Source organism: Athene noctua, chromosome 2 (genome assembly GCF_965140245.1).
Source record: "Athene noctua chromosome 2, bAthNoc1.hap1.1, whole genome shotgun sequence".
In the NCBI taxonomy this organism is placed as follows: Eukaryota; Metazoa; Chordata; class Aves; order Strigiformes; family Strigidae; genus Athene; species Athene noctua.
Window position 1 is genome coordinate 22,282,403 of NC_134038.1, and position 21,685 is coordinate 22,304,087.

At 40.3% G+C, this 21,685-nt stretch overlaps 1 protein-coding gene across 1 annotated transcript in view; it reads left to right on the forward strand.

Moving 5' to 3' along the window:
• The first annotated feature begins 1,501 nt into the window (after positions 1-1,501).
• The window catches only part of LRP12 (LDL receptor related protein 12), a 50,415-nt gene continuing 30,231 nt past the window's right edge, over positions 1,502-21,685 (forward strand). The window contains exon 1 of the mRNA XM_074898553.1: positions 1,502-1,872. Coding sequence (XP_074754654.1) covers positions 1,794-1,872 — 79 coding nt within the window. The 5' untranslated portion in view covers positions 1,502-1,793. The remainder of the gene's footprint in view (positions 1,873-21,685) is intronic.

The window sequence follows — 21,685 nt, forward strand, 5'->3', positions numbered from 1 at the left end:
AGGGTCACAACTTCTCAGAGAGTTGGAAAGCATTCATGCTTGTCTGATTTACCTTCCTTTTTTGGTCACTACTATTAATGCTGCATCTTCATCCAGATGATCACCCTTAAATAAACCTCTCCTCCTTCCCAGAAGAGACATCCCCCCAGAATAGTTCTATTCCTTCCCAAATAGATGGTGATTGGGAAATAAATGTGGGAGAAATCAGAGAACAACAAATGAAACAGCCTCAAGTTGCATCAGGGAATGTTTAGATTGGATATTAGGAAAAAAATTACTCACCAAAAGGGTTGTCAAGCATTGGAACAGGCTGCCCAGTGAGGTGGTCTAGTCACCATCCCTGGAGGTATATAAAAGACATGTAGATGTGGTGCTGAGGGACACAGTGTAGTGGTGGACTTGGCAATGTTAACATTCGGATTCGATGATCTTAGGGGTCTTTTCCAACTTAAATGATTCTGTGGTTCTGTGAAAAAAGAAAGGAATACGGAGAAACAGTACAGAGCACTCCCCAGAGCAAGCACCATTCATGGAGCAAAAACTCTGGTCTGATCCTACACATCTGTTCTCGTGGTGTAGCTATAGCACCCTACCAATGTAAGTTAACTTTTGTTTTTCTCAGGAATGGTAGTGATTTGTTTTTCCAAGTAGATCTAGTAGAATAGACACAATAAGCACTTCTCCCAGTCTGCAACAGGCATTGCAAAATTCAAGCTAAATATAGAAGTTGATTTGTGAATCCTACTTGCTTGACACTCGGTTAAACAATTGAGAGCAATAGGTAACTGTACAACGGGGAAATGTTGTCGTTGGAGGGTGAAAAACGGGCAATATGTAATTGAACAGAAAGCGTCACAAGAAATGTCTGTGGGGTCCGTAATGTTGGATGCTGCGCACCTACAGCAGTTACGCTTTGTGCTCACACGGTAGTTTCTCCGTCTCACTGGTGAAACGCAGATTTGAAGGTCAGAAACACAGCGGCCGCCGGCTGCCGGGACGTCTCTGTGCTTTACACATCGGGTTTGATTTCGCAGTTTTCTTAGGGCAGAGAGCCAGGGCACCCAAAGACCCATCTGATTCTTTTCCGCGTACGCCGGCAATCCCGGCTGCTCTGCCGCCGTAGTGACGGGAAGAGTCCCCCTCGCTCCGCCGTCGGAACCCTTCCCCTCGGAGGACACCTCCCCGGGCCAGCGACACGGCGGCGCGGCCCGGGGGCACAGGCCGGCCCGCGGGGCCCGGACCCGGCGGACGCTGCCTCGGCTGAGGAGGGCGGCGACAGCGGCGGCTCCCGGGACGGGGCGGGCCAAGGGCGGGTCGAAACCTGCCGGCGGCGGCGGCGGAGGAGGAGACGGAGGGAGGAGGAGACGGAGGGAGGAGGAGACGGAAGGAGGCGGCGGCGGGGCGGCGCCGCGCCGGAGTGTGGCGGCCCGGGCCCTCCCCCGCCGTCTGGGGGCCGCTGCTCCGCCCCGCTCGCCCGCCCGGCCCGCGGCTGCCGGGAGCGACTCCATGCGCTCGGGCCGCCAGTGCGCAGCCGCGGCGGAGCCCAGCCGGGGAGGAGGAAGCGGCGCGGCGCGAGGGGAAGGAGGCCGAGGCCGGCGGCGGCTGATGGCTCCGCGGGCGGGTGGGCGGCCGAGGCGCGGGTGTGCGGGCCGCTAGCGCTCCCCGAGGCGGCAGCTCCGGGGGCGAGGGGGCGAGGCGCGGCCGGCCCCTCTTGCGGCGGCGGCTCCGGCTCCGTGTCGGGGGCGCGGCGGTGGCAGGTCCGGCTCCTCGTCGCCTCTCTGCGGGCTGGTGTTATGGCCCCTTGGGGGAGCGCAGAAGGCTCCCCGGCTTGGAGGTCAGCGCAGCTCCTGCTCCTCGTCGTCTCCTGCTGCGGTAGGTACCGGGGGAGTGACGCCACCCGTCCGCCTCCGTCTCCCGGGCCGGGAGGCGGCCGCCCGCCGCGGGGGAGGGGGGGAACAAAGCGGCCTTTCTCCGGGCCGGCCTCCGGCGGCGCGGCGGCCCCGGCCGGTGGCGGGGTCCCTCGGCCCACCCCGGGCCCTGGAGCCTCCCGGGACCGCCGCCGCCTTCCCCGCGGCGGCCCTGCTGGTGTCCCCGTACTTCCCTGCGCCCAGCCCCGTGTCTCCCCCCCGCCCCCGAGCGCGGCTGCTCCAGAACTCGCTCCGGGTGTTTTCCCTTCTGGGGGGTGGGCGGAAATCTCCTCAGGGAAGTCCTTAAAACTGAGGCTGGGATTGGGCCCAGCTGCCCTCGGCCGTCTCTCTCGCAGATGTACGTTGCCGGGAACTCTGGAGTTGGCGTGGGGCCGCGTAAACAAACCAACCCCAAATCCTCTGAGTCACGAATAATCGCAGTCTGTGGGTAATGGGGATGCTTGGGAGATGTTCCACGTCCGGCGGGGCTGGGACGGCCGTGGCCTGGGGTCTGGGGGCAGGACGCGCCCCTCATAGGGCCGAGGGGCTGGCGCGCTGTGATGAGTTTTGTGTCACATCAGCACAGGCCTGGAAGCCCTTCCAGGGACCTTTGCTGCTGCTCAGCCTGCTTTCAGTTCATGCGCGAATGCATTTCGTTTATGGTTATAAACCCATCTTTAAACACCACTGCTAATGAAAAAATACTTGTGTAAACGTGTTGGGGAACGTACTTACGTTGGCTTTTACAGTATGCAAAGTGGCCCAGGAATACACGATCGATCAAAACGCAGATACTTGACGATGAGAGTTGTCACGTGTTTTCTCACGGACTTGTGTTTGTTTACGAACTCGAGCGTAGGTTGTGTCCGTGGGCCCCCCGACGCGAGAAGCAGCCTTTGGCACGGAGCCGGGCATGTGCCTTGCTCTGAGGAGGACAGCAACGGGGGCTCTGGTTTAGCAGTTTCTGAAGTGGATGCCTTTGCTTTAAACACAAGATCAAGCATATGAAATTGGAATCTCTTTTACTGTTTAGGGAAAAAAACCTTGAGTCTGGAATATCAAGGTATTCCAGGTTTGTCTGTGCAGAGGGCTTTGTCTGGCAATGCCTGTGCTGCAAAGATCAGTGCAAAATACTAAATGTAGATGGAAATGTTCTCACAAATGTAGTACCATTTCATATTTACTTGAGTAGAAGTTAGGTAGACTTCTTCAAACAGCTACAGTTACGCCAGTACCTGTACCCAAATAGTTACTCTGGTACAGTTTAATTTTTGAGGGGGCCTACTTCCATGAACAAAGCGAGGTACTGACCAATCTTTGTACTGACCCAAAGTCAAGCAAGAGAGTTTTAATATCTATATAGACTGTTACAATTTTGGTATGTCAAAAGCTGAAGTGAAAGCATGTGAATAGGGGCTGGCTAATAGTAGAGCAGGAAGTGGCAGGGAAGATAGCAAGTCTGGATATATTAAGCTGTCCTTATGTTTGCATGCTTAATGTGCTTGAAAAATTTGATTTCTGTGCAGAGGTTTTTAACAAATTCTGTGTATTCATTTTATTATACTCACCACAGAATTGGAAGTAAAAAAAAATATAATTGTGATATATTTCATCAGCCTGACTTCAGTAGATAGGTTCAGATTGTGGTGCTGTAATTTAGACAGTATTGTCAGCATTTTCACGATAATACTTTAAACTACAAGCTTAATCTTAAAGAAAGAGCAACCAAGTAAAATTCTTGCTGAATAACGTTTTTCGTAGACCTTAATCAAGGCTTTCTAAAGTTCAACCAAGAATGAAGGCTCCATAAGTTTCTTCTGCCTTGCTGAGAAACACATCACCATCCATTATTGCCACTGCAGGGAAGAAGAAGCTGCTTCCGATTTTGATAAGTGGGCCGCCATATCCTCATGAGGGATTAATTTCTCTTAACAGTTTCTGTTACAAATATCTGAAGTTCTGACCAGTTTCACTGCTCACAGGAAAGGACCTTTCTCCTCCCCAGACTAGAGCATCCAAAATGAAAGCAAGTATTTGCTGTGTAGCGTAGCCCTATCTCTAGCTGTCATTTTGGTTTCTTCTGTTTGGGAGAAGGAAGTGGGAGTGGAAACTATGCCCTATGAAAGCATTTTACCTTCCTGTACAACTGCTTTTAGTTCTTCCAGACTAAACTAATTTAATATTGGCATCAGTTTGATCAAGGCACTGCTGACAGCAGAGCTCAGGACTGTGTTGTTGATCCTGATAGATCATTATGTTATTGCACGTTAAGGCTTTGAATACAGTAGGTGGTACTCAAGGTAAATGCATGTTTGGAAAAGAACTGGTGCGTCACTTCAGTTGCCTTCCATTATGCAGTCACACAGATAGAATATCTAGAATTTTCCACTAATTAAAATACTAAATTCACCAAGGTTGATATGTGGGCAATGAGCTCTCCAGAGAATGTGTCTCTGTTTCCCTGTAGTTGGTGAATTTTTCAAACCTTCCTTCTGATGATGACTATAATTATAAAAATTTGAGAAGGTGGAATACTGATGAGTGAAATATTGGAATAGCACCGACTAACGAGAATTATAGCTTGGTGGGGTGTTGGGCAATGTTATTTGTTTTTAATATGTCTGGCCTTCCTGTTGGCTTGAGAGTTTTATGTCCAAGAAATAATTGATTGTTTATGTCTCTATGTAATTCTGGCGTGGCTTTTATTGAGACACATACAAAGACATTACTGCATATCTCAAAGGCCCTAACAATTATCTGAGTTCAAAACAGAACCATATGTGGTACTAAGTAGGTTGTTTTTTATTTAAGGCGAAAAATGTCATTTGGGAAATCGGTCCTGTTCTTGAGGGCAGTGTTTTTCAAACCAGTTTGAAGATTGATCGAATGGAAATCAAATTAATCACAGAATCATTTGCGAAGACCTTTAAGATCAACAAGTCCGACCATTAACGTAACACTTCCAAGTCCATCACTACACCATGTCCCTAAGCACCACGTCTACATGTCTTTTAAATACCTCCAGGGATGGTGATCTTGTTTTCTTGTTAAAATATGAGTTTACATTGGAGAACTGAATTCCTAATGTTACCGTTTTGTTTGATTTTTTTAGTTAACCCATGGCAGGATGATGGTTTATATCTTACTGGTAGTGTGATGCAGCATTTTCATGGCCAGTTTGGGAGGGATTGGTGTTCCAGAGCAGAGGCTGAGTTCTGTAAAGTCTCTGAGGTGACACAGTGCAAAACCTGGGATGTGCTTTCCTTTGGATTGGAGTTCAGAAGCATGGGTACTTGGCTGCTTCAGATTTATAGAAAGTCCATTTTTTTTATAGTCTTAACTATACTTGTCAGCCCAATATATTAATTTGAATTTCTGTCCCCCTGAACAGGAGACCATGGGAAACTTTTACAGTGTTCTGTACAGTTGGTAGTAGTGCAGTAGTATAGTAGGCAAACTTCTCTGCTTCTGGCTTCACCAGATGTAAGGAGTATCTAAGAAAAATATTTACAGTAGTAGGACAGTGAGGCTAAAACAGTTCAGAGGTAGAAGTGGGGGCAGATAGAGATCAGTCTTAGTTCTCCTTATCTCCAGGATGGGCTTGGCTTTGGTGGGTACCTCTTGAAGCACTATTGACTGAGAAACATTAGAGGAGGTCAGAAAAGGCTTATTCCCCAAAACTAGTTGAAACGATGTTGTATATGTTGCAATGCTATTTGACCTTATTCTGTCCCATTGAAGAAAGACTTATTACGCTTATATAAGCTTTAAAATGCTTAGTTTTGGGTTAGAACAGTTCCAGGTTTCTGTGGTACAAATGTTGCTTGAGATTACACTGAGACTATATATATATATATATATATATAAATTCATTATTCATTTGGTTTTAAGATAAGGCAGGTAAAATTAGCATAGAAGTTCACTGGTCAGGACCCAAATTCTACTTATGTGTCAATCTGCTAATGATGTTATGAGGAAGAATAAATAATTCTTCAGGTTTGTTCACCTTGTTTGAAAGAATAGCCAGAATCATGTAAGCAAATAAAGTCTGCCAGCCAGTTTATTTAATTTTCTAAAGAAGTTGAACTGTAAAGCCAGAACAGACTGTCCTAAAGGAATGGCTTGACTTAATATAATTATTGTACCTTAAACTCCTGAATATCACTCTTTAGTGATACATTTGTGATGTACTGAACAGATACATTTTGCTAAGCTGTAAATCGTATTATTGGCAAAACTGCTGCATTTAATTTTAGAATGGTTTTGTAGTCCTTGAAGTGACAATGTTCTAATTCCAATGGCATAGAAATTGTCTAATAAATGGATATGTCAAGTTGTGCAAGTATGTACATATTCAACTGACTGTTCAGAGCCACAGTTAGGTCTGTAGTCAAAATATCTATGAGGTCACGTGGACAATATTCGAAGTGGTGCTCATCTGAAACACAAAGGGAAAAAAACACATCCTAGACAGTCTCATAGCAAAAAGTTTGAAAATTTAATCTAAGGTAGTTGGTGTGATTATTACTATGCACTAAATGAGAACATTGTCAGCCAGAGGAAGAGCAGAGAGGTACTTATAACTGGAATCAGGACAGAAACCATCTGACTCCATTCCTGTCATCAGAGCAAAGCATATAATTAGCATGGCTTTTTTGACTGTTTCTGTCATTGCTAGGAGAGAAAGAGCTCTGCTGGGTTAGTGTTGGAAGGGCCCTACAGGTGAATTTGTTTGACTCCTTTGCTTTAGTCACTCCTGTTTTAGTATCAAATAGATGTAAACTATTTGTATGGGTATTCTTTTCAACTAAGATCTAAATACGTTGTTTTATACTTGTCCTGGCTAAGACTTGCAGTTATAATCTGTCTTGTGGTTTGTTAATAGATCTCAAATTTTAAACTTAGCATCTTTGGTATGTTAGGTAGATCCCTCCACAAATAATTTATCTTTTACTACGTGCCTTAGTTTCCCAGGCTGTAGATGCTATTTTCATACTTGTCATGTATAATTCACTGATTTCCTTACAATTAAAAAAAAAAAAAAAAGTCACGAGTGCTGTTTGTACTGTGTACATAGCATGGTTTTGCTTTCCTAGATGTCTCTGCATTTTCCAGTTTTAATGTTCCATTTATGTTGTCCCAGATAGTTAATTATGGTGTTAATACTGGAACAGCTGAGATAGCTAGGCATTAATTGAAAAACTGTAATTTGTGAACAACCTGGGATTTTTTTGGCTTGTATGCATTTCAGAATTACTATCTGTAACATTTTGCAGAACTGATTATTACTGAGGTGTCAGCTGGTCGGCAAGATTCAGCCTGCTTAATTTACATGGTGGTAAGAATCACTGGGTACCAGTGCATTTGATACTAGGGAAGTTGGTTGTAGAACCAAGTTCCTATGTTTATCCCCTCAGTAAAAATAAATGCTCATAGAAAACAAATGTTTATAGCAGGCTATATGATACCATACTCTGAAGAACTATGTTCTGACTGCATTTTTTTCCTTACACTTTATTTTTTGTTGCAGTTGTTACTTTACTAATGCTTTATTACACGAAGGTTTACAGTTACATTCAAATACATAGTATTGATTCTTCTGAGTATCCAAGTTTAAATACTAAATTTAACATAACTGACAAATTGGTGCAAATACTTTAAAAAGCACTATTCTAAATTGTGGTTCTGACTTGTTTCTCTCAACAGATACAGTATATCCAAATTTAAAGTAACTTTTGTACATTGTTAATGTGTTGGTGATGACTTTTTACCAAGACAACCTTTCTGCTATTTTTTTTTTCCCTGCTATTCTATTTGACACTCTGAATTTTAGGTTATGAGAGAATTCCAGTATAACTTTCTCATCTGTTTTTTAAGGAACAGCTTTCTGGAACTAGGCAGGAAAAAAAATTTTAGACTTCCTCCCCCCCCCCCCCCCCATTACTGGACTAAAAGTAAAACAACAATCGAGTAAATTAACAATATGACACCCCCCACCCCCAATTTAAGAAAGCTTACAAGTAGAGCATATTTTGAAGGGGGAGTAAAAAGTTACATTAAAACATTTTGATTAGTAGCTTGGGTTGTCATAAGATGGTCTGTCTTTTCACTTAAGCAGTTTGTGACTCACCAGTATTTTACCAGATACCTTTAGTTGGTTGTGGCATTTTTTGATGAGCAAGAAAGCTGAACTTGCTCACTCTTGGTGAGCTGTGAGCTTTCCACAAAACGATGAAAGTGAACTAGTTGTGTTTCTCTAAGTGGAAAGTACACTTGAACTATGTATTAGGATGTGAACTGCATGTTTTCACCCATCTGATTGTGTGTCTGTAATTCATGACTACTCTTCCTTTAACCTCTGAGATGTTTCCTCTGCTAAGTGGAAGCCCCTGGGACTGACTCTGGGTAATCAGAGCAGACTTTTTAAGTCAGTTGCAGCCAGAAAACAGTAGAGTGATCCTCTAACAAGCAGCGTGAGCACACTTTGGCATGTGATAGAAGTCTATAATGAAGTTACTTGTGTTGAAAAGTTAGGAAAAGATGATTCTGGTAAAAGCTACTGTAACTTGGTTCATACAAAGCTGGAGTAATAAAGCCTATTGGGAGACATAGATAGCTCCCTCTGAAAGTACAGATTGTGAGAATAGTTCTTTCATGAACAAAAAAATCGGATTTTGATTTTCCTCTAATTTGTATAGTGTTATTAGTAATAAGATTGTTCTAGTCAATGATGTCTCTTAAAAAATTAATGATCTTACTCATTTAAGGAACTGCTTCTTTAGAAAGAACTTTTTAGTAACTGAAGGTGAGCAGTTCAGAACAGAAAATGGAAGTCTTGTTGATGCATCTGGTAGAAGGAAGGCATGTGCTTATACATTCATGTGCTTTGGCTTCTAGATTTTAGCTATGTATGAATTTTCATAAGACTTTGGTTAGTGCCTTTTTTTCCTATACTTTACAAAGTGTATTAGAATCCAGTGACTTAGTATACCCCGGTAGGATGTTTTCCTTCTATGAAATTGTATTTTGAGTATCTCAAGTAAAAAAGTAAAAGCTTCAGTTAGGGATATTGTAGTAAGTGGGTCTGAGACAGATAATGAATAGGTCATGTGGAGTAAACAAACCCATATAAGTGTTCCTCTTATCGCATAGTTTTAAGTGGAGGCTTTAACCCCCCCCCCTCCTTTTTTCCAGCACATAGCAACAGAGTCATTTCCAAAGAGAGAATGATTCTAGACTCCTAATTAATGTGCTGTTTTATTCACAATATTGTTGTATTTACTCCAGTCTGCTCTTCATACTACTAAGCAATTACGTTTTTCATTTGCTCTCTTCTAAAGAAGTGCTCTGTGAGAGTGCATAGGGATTTAACTCAAAATGCGTGTCTAAACCATATGGAAATATTTGTAACTGGATTGGGAGAGTACATCTTTCATTTTTTTTCTGCAATTGATAATTTTTTAAAAGTATGGAGACAGAACATTTCTCCTTTCCATGATGTTTAAAGATTTTGAAAGAGATGTCTATTGGTGAGTCTGGAAGATGCATGGTAAAATCATCAGTCACATGTCTCTTGATCCCAGCAGCATTCAGTTGGAAGTACTGACTGGGATGGATTTGGGTAGTTGTGTAATTAGTAGAAACGGCTTCCCTCATCAGACCGCCTTCCAGTTTTCATGTTTCCTACTTAAAGGTACTGAAAAAGCAACCAGTTCCATGGCTAAAGTTCAGCTAGTGCCTGTGGTTAGAGATATTCATGAAGACCAGAGTGCTGAGATGGCAAGGGAGGGAAAGACTGGGATGTCTTGGGAAGGTATGTTCACGACTAAAGGTGGCAGAGCCGTTCTTCAGTGTGGAAGAGAAACCCAAGCTGTCTGGGAGAGTAGCGATTGTTTAAGAGGCTGTACAAGTGGAAGGGAGGAAGGGAACTAGCCCTTTAATTTTATGGGGTGTTATGGTGGCTGAGTGAGATCTAATTAGTCTAGCAGGTAAGTTATCAGCAAGCAAGAAAAGGGGGTTGAGTGCAGGAGTGGTTCAGGAATCACATGAGGTCTCACTCTCAGGTCTTCCAGGTATTCTCAGGCAGTGGGATGTAACAGAAACATTAGATTGTTGCATTTTACCTGTGCTTTATAAAATAAGTGGATAAACAGAGATTTTTGAACATTTTGTAACTCAGCATATGGCTTTTGTCAGCGCTTTGAAACATCCCTTTTTGTGACCCTGCTGTGTGTTCCTTTTTCTGGCTGATATTGGCATTTGGCAATTGTGTACTCTTTAGCAGCTGGATGTGCCTAGGAGCTGTATGTTTCTAGAGTCCGGTTGCTACTGTCCTCCCTGTTGCTGCTGATCCAGCTAACGCTGTTTGCAGTGCCTGTTGCCAAATTGTTGTCTAGTTTGTCTCACTCCAAGCCCTGATTTCAAGTTATCTGTTGTGTCTGTCATCTGTGCACACTGTAACAAAGCTTCAGTGGTATCACAGTTCTCATGTAAACAGCAATCCAACATACGAAAGCTGAGTGATAATGTTGCTAATCTCTTGTTAAATCCACAATACTAGTTTTCTGGTTTTCTTCATCCATTGTGGAAATCTGGGAAGGTACTGCCTGTACTGCTCTTTCACCTTTATGCTGTAGATGAATAAGGCTTGGGAGAAGGGCTATACCTTTATTGTCTTGCCTTGGTGAGGAACACTGTCTGCTTTCCCCACTATCTGTTGGAACCACACAGCCTGTGTGTGGTGCTTCTGAGGTCCGTGAGGAGTTGTCTTGGAATAAGAGATCCTGTGTTCTAAATGTGCAGATTAGGAGGAGCTGCAGTGCTGCAAACTGTCCTATGCAATGACATCTCCCAGGGATCTAGTAGTGCTTGATTGTGAGTTTTTGGAATGAATATCATGACATACTCTGCTGTACATCTGTCTTAAAATGTTAATTAAAAACATGGAGGCCAGGAAGATGTATGTGGGAAGCAAGTGAGTAAGTCTACATTTGAATCTCTTTCACCAGTTTTCTGGAACTGTCCCTATTCTGTGGCTTTACAAAGGAGGTGGATCTGAAGTCTGGATACAGCCATTTAGAGTGTTGGACATGAAGGAATTTGGCATAAAATGCAATAGTTTTCAGGAATTATTAATGACCAAAATAAAACTGAAATTTAGGTTTTTAATCTGAGATCCTGCTTGCTGACCATACTGCATGTTTGGGCCAATATAATGCTCAAAGCGCCTAATTTGAAATAAGCATGTGCAGTTTCTCAGGTGTGTGTGTTGTTCATGTAGAATGATCGCATCAAACAGGTTTTTTCAAAGAAGCTGAGTTACTCTGATGGACAGGAGGTTTGAACTAGCTTTAAACTTGTGACTTTTTGAACATAGTTTATAAATTATTGCTATGAACATAAGGATCATGGCATAAGATTCTTTTTAGCAATTCCTTCATGCCTGTACTGAAATCCTTTGTACTTTGATGTATTTTTGAAGTGTCTAAAGATATTTTAATTTCTTTAGACATGTAATCAGAGTTTGTGTTTTGCAGTTTATGGGGTTTCATTGTTCTGGGTCTACTTTTCTCTATATCTGGAAATCTGCTATTAAACAGGCAGGACGTGTACTTAAATGAGCGATACACTTCATTATATAAAAGCAGATAAATAGAAATTCGAACATGTAGGCATTATGTCTGACATTGATCTTGTACTTGTCACCATGCTATGTCACATTTTTTTCTATTTTAAAATTCAGTGCCACCTTTTATAAAGGGTGTAGGAGCAAGTGCTGAATTTTGTTAGCAGTTTGGCTTTTAATAGAGTGAAATGTCTGCCTGTATATGTAATTTTTTACCCTTTATTTTACAGCTGAATTACAGAATCACAGAATCATCTAGGTTGGAAAAGACCTTGAAGATCACCTAGTCCAATCATTAACCTAACATTGACAGTTCTCAACTACACCATATCCCTAAGCAGTATGTCAACCCTATTAGTACATTGAAACCTAATTTACCCATTTTCCCCTTCAAGCCACGTTTCTTAGAAAGGAAACCAATAGCTATTTGAGCCTTAGAACCTTTCTGTAGCAGTACAGAGTGAAGCATCCCCTGTTGTACATGGTCATGATTATTATTTAAATAAAATATTACCAAGTACTATATTCTTCATTTAAACTTCTCAAGAGATAGGATTTACATATTTGTGTAGGGCAGACTAAGAACTTCTGTCGTTAATCCACAACTTTGTTTCCTAAGCTAAGTCTTAACTTTCTGTGTGCTTAAATTTGTCTCCTGTTAGTTTTGTTGACTGTTGCCTTAGCCCTTCCTTAGTAAAGTTAGTCATTGACTTAATCCATAATTCTGTGTTGGTGGAAGTTGAGAAAATTGAGGTAAATCTTTGGTTTTCCAGTGGGCATGTGATTTTGTGTAAGTAGTACTAAGTGCTGTGGTTGCTTTGAATATGTATATACATATACAAATATGTATATACGTATTTGGAATTTTAATCCACACTCAGCCTTGACTTTGCTGTGCTTGGTTGCGATGTTTAAATTTTACTGCTGGCATCAATAAGATCAAAGTCAAACCAGAATGAACTGCTTTTAAAAAAAGTGGTAAAATTATTACCTGCAGTTTGGTAATTGTAAGCAATTAATTTATCTTTAGAATTTAGGAACTTTCAGTGGTGTGTTTATTAATTCCGAATTGTCTTTACAAAAAACTGCATTTGAAAGTTTTACCCACCCAGGATTATTGTAGGACATTTATCTCTGTTGTAGGGGGTCCACATTAGAAACCTATACAGTTCGTTTTGCTTTGAGAGGACAAAGGCCAACAAGAATACCATCTGTACCATCCCTTTTAGCGAGAGCAAGCCCAACAGTTACCTTCTGGGGACTGAACTGGCTAAAACACTTCAAGAGTGAATACACAGGTCTCTTGAAATCAAGTTGTCTTGTTGCCCCAACACTGGTAATGACTGAATCCATGTGAAAGTTGCCTTGTAATGTCAGTGCTTAGTCTCTGAGTACTTCTGCAGACAATTCAAAAATTAAAATCAAGTAAATAGTCAAGTGGATAACAATCAGTGGTGAAGTATAAACAGTGTAAGAATTTGCAATATTCTGTTTTCACAGTATCTACTTTATCACAAATAAGCCTCTTCAGTTTTGCAATCTATATCAACTTGAAAGTATTTCTTAATTTTGGAAAGTAGTATATGTTTATACTATCAATGAAAGATGAGGAATGGAAAGTTCAGATACCATGAAATATTCCAGACTTCTTTTATACTTCTTTCCCAGAACTGTACCTCTTGTAGTGATATCCTCTTCCTTTTCAAATAGCCAACACACAGTGAAACCAATGCCCTTAAACTGGGCCTTATTATTATTCATTAGGCAGAGTTGTGAGTAAGGAATTGTAAGGGATGTAATCTGCTTTGTCAATGCACAAGTGTAACAGTGCTTTTCATGTAAATTGAAACAAAGTTACATCCAAAAGAATGCAACTGCCTGTCAAGTTTGGTAAGTGGTATTGACATAAAAACTAGTATCTTTTTCACATAGCTATTTTTCCAAAGCATTCTTAATCCTTTTCTTCAAAAAATCATTTCATTTCATTCATACGCAGGTTGAATCTGAGCGTCCCAACAAATAGCTGCTGTTTAAGTTTCTTTCCCTAGTTGGCTGTTACTTCATATGTGTCACCTCTTTGTAAAAGAACACCTGTGTATCGAGCAGTGACTTGCTGGTACTGAGCTTTCTCTTCTTAAAAACAGGCTTATACCAAAAGAATACTATTAACCTAACTTGCATCTGAATTTACTGTGCTTTACTGATGTGACATGCTTGGAAACAAACCTTCAATTAATATTTTTCTTTTAAAATATTCTTTGTGTAGTTGCCTGAAATCTCTTTTATTATCTGAGGTTTAAGTATTAAGATAGACTAATAACCCCTCACACAGACAGTATTCCTGAAAAGTATTGGTGTTTGCACAGTAGAAGCAGAAGCATAGAAAATAAATAGCTGTTCCATGGTTGTGCGTGAATAAAGTTTGTTAGTCCACATTTCTGGTCCTGTGCTGATTTTGTGTGTGAGTTTGAAGTGGGGAGCATTGGTTTGGCTTAACTTAAGGCAGAGTCAGCGTGGGAAAAGGCAGGCTTATTAAAGGGATGAGAGGCAACAGGAATGTGACTTACTGATCTGAACTGCTCTTCAGATAAATCTCAGTTCTCAGTGTAGGCAGACTAGTCTGTCCCTCAGATGGAAGATAAAGGATGAAAAGTGGTCCTGAAGTATTTAAGTGCAAACAGCAACCTTTTGGGAAAGATGCAGTTGCTGAGTTTTCATTGTGGAACTGGATATAGAGTAGTTTGAGAGCAGTGTGTCTGTTCAACTTTATTTAAAACTCCTTGTCTGTTTCTACAAATGTGACTACCAACTAATTTCTCTCATTCTCCAAATGCCAATCCTTTTCTGCTCATAAGAAATGGTCCACGTGTTTCAGCTGTTGTTTAAGTGAATAAGTGAAACCTGCTTTAAAATGTTTAGTGATGATCTGCTGCTGCCACTTAGAGAGCTCCTTCAGACCAGATACCTTTTATTGGCAGCAGACAGGTAGAACATTTTTTTATCATGGATTATTGTATTCTGTGTGGAATCTCTTACATTTAGTAATAAGAAATGTTACAAGGAAACCTTTACATTGGAACGCAAGTAGAAATGTACATTTTTTTTCTTAAAATACTTACTAACTGGATTTTTGGGACTGTTACTCTTCTACCAAACATAATAGAAATAGTCCAAAGTATTTGGAAGTGGTGGGGAATGTACAGATGTGCACAACTGCTCTTAGGCTGTGTAATCCATGGGAAATAAGGCTCAAGTTGATATTCAGATCACCAGATAACAGTGAATATGCACAAACTAAACAACTGAAGTGTGTTTTGGAGTATCAGGTTGTGGACTGGGTGGGCAGTATTTATATAACTTGACCTTCAGTCATCTGGTGTTTATCTGAATGATTCTTGGCAGGGATTTCCTCAGAGAAAGAGTTGAAACATGTTTTGATGTAGTATCCTATACATTTAATAAGATTTTTTAGGAAGCTGGAGTGCAGAAAAAAAAAAAATTGTCAAAACTGTTCTCAGGAAGGAAGTTAATGACTCATGTAAACATGTGTAGTGAGATTTTTTTTTGGTCAAGAAAGGAATAGATGAGAAGAGCTGGAAGAGCTTGTGTCAAGGCAAAAGCAGAGATAAGGTGTACTAGGAGTAGGGATAGCATACTGGAAGGTAATTATAAATATGAATGTCAGGGTAAATGGTGATAAGGATTTTGGAAATACCTGTTAGATCACATTCTCTCCTCCAAGGTGTTAATTCCTGTTGTTATGTGTAAGCCTCCCTTCCTATTTGTGCTTTTGTCATAGGAGCTCTGTCCTAGAGAGAACGTCTGTGTGTGTACGTATTCACTCGTGGCTACCTGCTTTTCCCTCACTGGAGAAGCTGGTGCTTTGGTAAGGTTTTTCAGTGTACTGCTGTGTGAGGCTCTCTCTGCTTTCTTGGTGAACGTCTCAGGACGTGGAGGGGCTGGGGAGCATGTACCTGTGTGAATGCCCTTTCCTAGTTTTGCTGGTGGGATGAGCATGTGGGTAAGCCTGAGAACAGGGGTACTGGAAATCGGCAGCCTCATGCCGGCCCTGTTGAAGCTGAGAGGGGTGGTACAGTCCCGAGTATGACTGTGTGAAAGGAGGCAGCTTACTTTTTGGTTATTCATCTCTCTAGGGCTTTTTCATTAAGATGGTAACATTAGGTGGAAGTGAATGGAACAGTTCACACCTCTCTAAATATGCCTATTTCAGCTATCTATCTTCTTGGAAATCTATTTGCTCTTTTGAATGCTGTGAACTTGCACCTAAAACATGAAGGTTGAGAGTGCAGTGGGACACCAAATCTGAGTTTATTTGACCCTGAGATAAACATGCATGATGAATTTTAAAGACATTCCCAATTTCTTGCAAAGTGCTGGGATTGAAATGATTCTGCTGTGCTGAGGTACCTGTATGTGGTTGACAGAGGGTCAGAGTGGGAGTAAGTGTCCATGTTTGAGAGGGAAAGCGGGATATAGTTCAAATTCTGTGTTAGAAAAAAAAAGAGTGAGATAAAGCTGAAGGATGCAGGACTTACTTTGCATGCTTACAGCTACTGTAATGTAATAAAACCTGGGATTTTGACCTGTACAATGTGAGACTCTTACCGGCTCTACTGAGAGTAGGCACAGAAAGTGCATTTAGGGTCATATAAACAGCCTTTATTGTACACTATGGCATCTACAAGTCACTGTGATTTCTTAATTACTGTGACAAATACTCCCCTTGCAAAAAGCCAAAACCAGAATCCATATAGTAAATTAGTGGTGTGTCTACCTTAACACATTAAAATTTTCCAGTGGTAATTTGTGTGTCTCAGGGATGTAGTTTGACAGCAGGGAGATGATACACTTAAGTGTTTTGAAACAAACTTTGTTCTGCCCTCCTTGACTAATGTTATGTACACTATGGCTGTCCTGAAAGTGTGCTGTACTGCTGAATTGCAGCTGTCTAAACTGGCTGTCAAGTGAAATGCTTGTTCAAATCTACAGAAAGGATTTGTTTGCTTCATTTTGCAATTGTAGAGTCACAGTACTATCCAACACCCTTGTTTCTAGTTCCTGGTAGTAGAAGATTGTGGGATTTTTTTGTCTTTTCTGACTACTGGAAATCACCATGGCAAGAGGCTCCAGTAACCTGCAGTACTGTGCAGTGTGAAGGGAAGTATTCTGGCTGTTTGACGTGCACTTATTGCATATAAAGGTGGCAGTGTTAACTGTCTTTATATTGCAATTACTGTTTGACAATGTTTTCACATAATCTCTCCTCTCTCTATAGCTACCTCCAGCACAATTAATGTAATTAAGACTTGCCTGAATGCTTCCTGAAGTTTCCACTTTGGGAAAGGGACAAGCCTTTACCTTCCATGTTCAGAATTTTGAACTTTGTTCTGAGTGATTTGGGGGAGAGAGGGAAGGTGAGGCATGATGAGTTCTTAGCACAGCTGTAAGTCAAAAGTTCTCTTTCACTTGGTTTTACTATCCTGTTGATCTGAAGTGGTTTTTTAGTACTAACAGTTTTATCACTTCTTAACAGTACTCAGGTTTAGCCATTCTTTCCTTTGTGCTTCCTACCATCTGGGTAGATCTGTCCATGAGAAACACAACGCCATTATATTTGCTTTCTTCTAACCCTTTTGACTCTGCTGTGGTTCCTATTAAGCACTGCCATTTGATTGTTTTGGCACCTGGTGTACTGGGATTTCCAATTGTTTTATGTATTGTACTTTTTTATTGTCCTTTCCTTCACCTGATAGAAATGTAAGATACACAGTTTTCAAAAAGCAGTGAGCTCTGTGGAGCAACAGTTGTTTTTCTTGTTTGTACAGTTCTTGACACAATAAAGCTATAATCATGATAAAAGCTTATTTGTGCTGTAATGAAAAAAATGCAGTAGTACGTTAGTGTTTTACAGACATCTTGAGCCAAGTAAAGAAGACTCTAAACTTTTTGCAAATTTCTTTTTAAGACACTGCATAGTGTTTGAAATAAAAGGTGTTAAACTTACAGGTGTACTCCTGCTAACGTGCAAGGTACAGCACCAGCATCAGACTTGTAGGACAAAAATAGCAGGATTAATATCAGATAACATGGAAGGGAGGGGGAGGGGGGGAATCCACTTTCCAAACAGAGGGAAAGAAATACCAGTTTGGGTGGTATGAGATTTATATCTGTTTGTCTATTGTTTTTTAATTATATAAATACATGGATATTTAAAAATAAAATCTAGACTAGTCCATGGGACTTTCTGAAGTTTCCTGGTTTAGAATCAATAACATGAATCAATGAAGTAGCTGTAGCAGAGTTTTCTCGCAGTATACACAGGTCTAGCATAAAACACGAGAGAGAAGATGTTTTCCTGAATTATAAGTTTTACTGAATATTTCCCTTATTTGTTTTCTTTGATGAAACTAATTTGTTTGAACAAAATAACATAAAAGTAGCAAGGCTGTCATACACAGAATTCTTACATGGGTTCTGAGCATACTCATGCAAGTATGTGTGCACGCATGTTCGTACCAGGAGTATGCCTTGGGTATTTTAAGATCTGATTCTTAAAGACGTTATTAATCTGAATAAAATCAATTTCATATCTTGTAGGCAATCTGTCTTCTATTAATGTCTGCCTTTTTTGAATAGAAGCAATTTGTGGTGCATTTTGAGGAATGCAGTGTGTTATGACTGACAAGTTATAGCAAGTTCATCTCTTACGCTTCCTAAGTCATGAGGATATTTAATAAACAGCATAGTTTAGGTAAGTCTAGGAAATTAGTGTAACTAATTAATAGCCTTTGCTATTGTAGTGATTGAAATTTTGAAGCTGACAAGTGACAGTAGGGAAGGAGCTATGTGGATTGAATGTCATTTTATAGTGAGAACGGAAGCATCTACGTGTTGTGGTTCCCTAGTAACTCAGTGACATCTCTACTTCTGTCTGCTATAACTAGGCCAGATCAAAATATTCATAATAATGAAATTAATTTTGCATGTGGGTGTTTGCATGAGATTAACAAAAAGCATTGTTTTACAGATGTTAAAGGCACAGGCAAGAAGGCCTTAGGAACTCGTCTATTCTTTGGCTGTGCTTTTTGCTGTGTTGCCGTCTGTAAGAATGATGGTATGCTGAGTTATGCTGTGCAAGTTTACTTCTACACTTTAATTACTTCAGTGAAGCATTACTAAGGGACAGAGACTCTGTTCTGTATTACTGGAAGATAGCTGGGCAGACTGCATGACATTTAGTGTTAAGTTCTGTTTCAGTCTGAATAGGTGCTGGGGGGTCTAAAAACTTCCTTTTCCAGACTTTGCATAAACAAGTCCACACAAGCATTTGCAAGGTCTGTGGTTTCTGTGAACTTTTTTTTTTTTTTTTTTCAGTTAAAGAAAACAAGCTTTCTTGGGAACTCAGCACGGCTTTTTAATTCTATCAGAAAGAAACTAAAACTCATTGAAGAGTATAAAAGGTTGTCAAAATCAAAGTCATATTTCTAGTAATAAGTAGCAAGAAGTAAAGAAGACAGAAGACACAGTTTTATCTTTCAAATGAGGGTATTTTTCCTACATGCAATAGACATGCTGTGCTCTTATGATTTTTTTACTTGATGTATGTGCAAAAAGTGCATGTAAATATACAGCTGCTTCACCACCCGTTCCAGTGAATGGCTTGCATTCCACTCAGTTATGTCATTATGGTGAATGCATCTGGGATGCTTTGCAGTTAATTCTAATTTATTGTTACCTTCATGAAGGCAGAGTTGAAACTCAGCAGGTATATACTCTTGACTCCAGTATTCCTTGGTTTGCTCAGGCCAATGTTCCCAGAAATAATCTAGCAAATCTGGAAATTATGGTTAGATTTCTTAATCCCCAATTTTTGCTCTGGTCAGAAGTATGAAATTTCTTCCTTGATTTCTGCCTGAATGAGCCTTTCTGTTGAAAAAGAAGTAGATTTTGTAATTATATTTTATGAATCCAACAAGCTTTCTGAATTTTGAAACTACTATTCTCTGGGTATATCTCAGGCAATTATTTTTAAATTTTTTTTCTTTCTAACATGACTAGTGTTTTTCTTTTCTGAGTTGTTGGTCACATGAGATTGTAGGCTCCATAATAAAGATGCATCAGTGGAGCAGTGTTTTCCTTCTTTTCAAAAATCCTCGTGATTCTCCCCCACCCCCCAATATCAAGTACTCCTACACTATTAAGTCTTTTTTGGAAAAAAATAAGTTCTAAGTCTGAGTCATGCTGTCATCTGGAACTAGAAGCTTGGATGTTTTGAGGGTTCGTGGTAGGGATTCATGGGGTAATAGCAGATATTTTCATTCCTGCAACCTTATAATAGATTTATGATGGCTGCAGTCATTAGTTTATGAATAATGATTTCGTGTCTTCTGTTGGCACTTTTCAAGATGGAATGGAATCAAATCATTTGAAGAAAACAGGATAACCAGCAGTATTATATTTTAAGAATATATGACCTGAAGCCCTACTGCTTCTGACTTCTGATACAGGCCTGAAATCTTCTGGCTGACTGTAGGTATTTGGGTTTTAGTGTTGAGGTTGGGGTTTTTTTTGCTAGATATAATATACAAGCTGTATGTAGACTGTTGCTTGCTGCCATTTGTTCCTGTAGTTACAAGGAATTGAGATGAGAAATCAATCTAAACCTGCATGGAGCAAAACCAAAACCAGGGGTTTTTTTACTGCAACAGTGATTTAAAGAAACTGTAGTAGATAAAAGTATGAAGCATGTAAAGAATATGAATCAAATCCGAAATGCTCTTCCCCCTACTGTATAAGCGCTGTGCAGCCCACACATCGAAATTTTCCCCTAGTCTAGCACTTCTCAATGTGAAATACTTTTAGTATCTGCAGTGGAATTTCAGAAGAATAGTTACATCAGTTGAACATGTATAAAGGCTCTGAACAGTCCTTTGTTAAAATAATTGAGTTTTATTATTTTAAACATAGCTTTTTAAATGAGGTGGGAACTTCGGCTTTCTCTAGGTTTGTAAGTAATATGACAGTGGAATGTTTTCAAATAGGAGGGCAAATTGTTAGGTTCACATTCATGATAGGGTTTAATCTGTTAAGAATAAGCACCTAAGTCTTATAAAGGAGATTAGTTCATTTAAGGATGGGTAGACAGTATAGTCTCTCTTGCTTTTATTTTTCCCACCTTAATTTCTGGTCTACTCCCTTTTCCTCTGATTTCTTTTTTTTTTAATTTTATTTAAGTTACTTGACATTTATCTGTAATTTAGAAGACTGTATTCAGTTTGAACTGTTTAATTGGTTTTAGTAATCTGTTTGGGGTTTTTTTCTACCCTCTGTCTGATCTGAAATGCTGTGCTAGATTACCACCTGAGAACACATACATTTTGCAGGCAGTGGTCAGTCAAGTAACTCCTTTATACCTGGCTGGGTAGAAGCATAGGGTTTGACATGAATAGAAGTACTTATGTGCTTAAAATCAGGAATCTTGTTGAAGCTGAGCCAGTGTCTCTGCTAGATTTCCAATTTCCACTGCTTGCTGCCAAGTATATTAGCGCTGTCTATAAATAGTTTGTGGAATTTTTGAGTGAGAATATAAAAAAAAAGTCAGGTTCTTTTCTGTCCCCACCTTTTCAAACTACAACTGAGAAGCCTTAACTATTTTGCTGAAACTTTCACAGAAAAATTCTTAAGTCACATTAGTTTAGTTATGAATTTAAAATTTTGTATTTTAATGACAATATAATCCAATTAAAAATTGTCTTGTGGGATTTACGGGTGTGACCAAATTTGTGGGTTTTTTTTTCCACCTTCAGCATTAAATCAGAGTTGCTATAGTTACTGCTGTAGCTTCTCTCTTGCAACCTAGGATAAAAGAACCTCGGGTTATCTTGGTAATTTGGTGCGCAAAGATCTCTTTCAAAAGTGTTTCTTGTTCTCTCTCTTGTGAGAGTCTTTCTTGCTGGTACACCCAGAAGAAGGGTTTGTGCTCCCTTAAAACAGGCAAGTACAGAACTGCTGGTTGCTTTGTATGTTTGGCAACAAGGGAGAGTTGTCTCTCTTCTAAGAGAGATGGAAGAGTGGACAGTGGCTGAGAAGCCACACCTGTAGAGTTCACACACAAGAGCTCACATTGTAGATC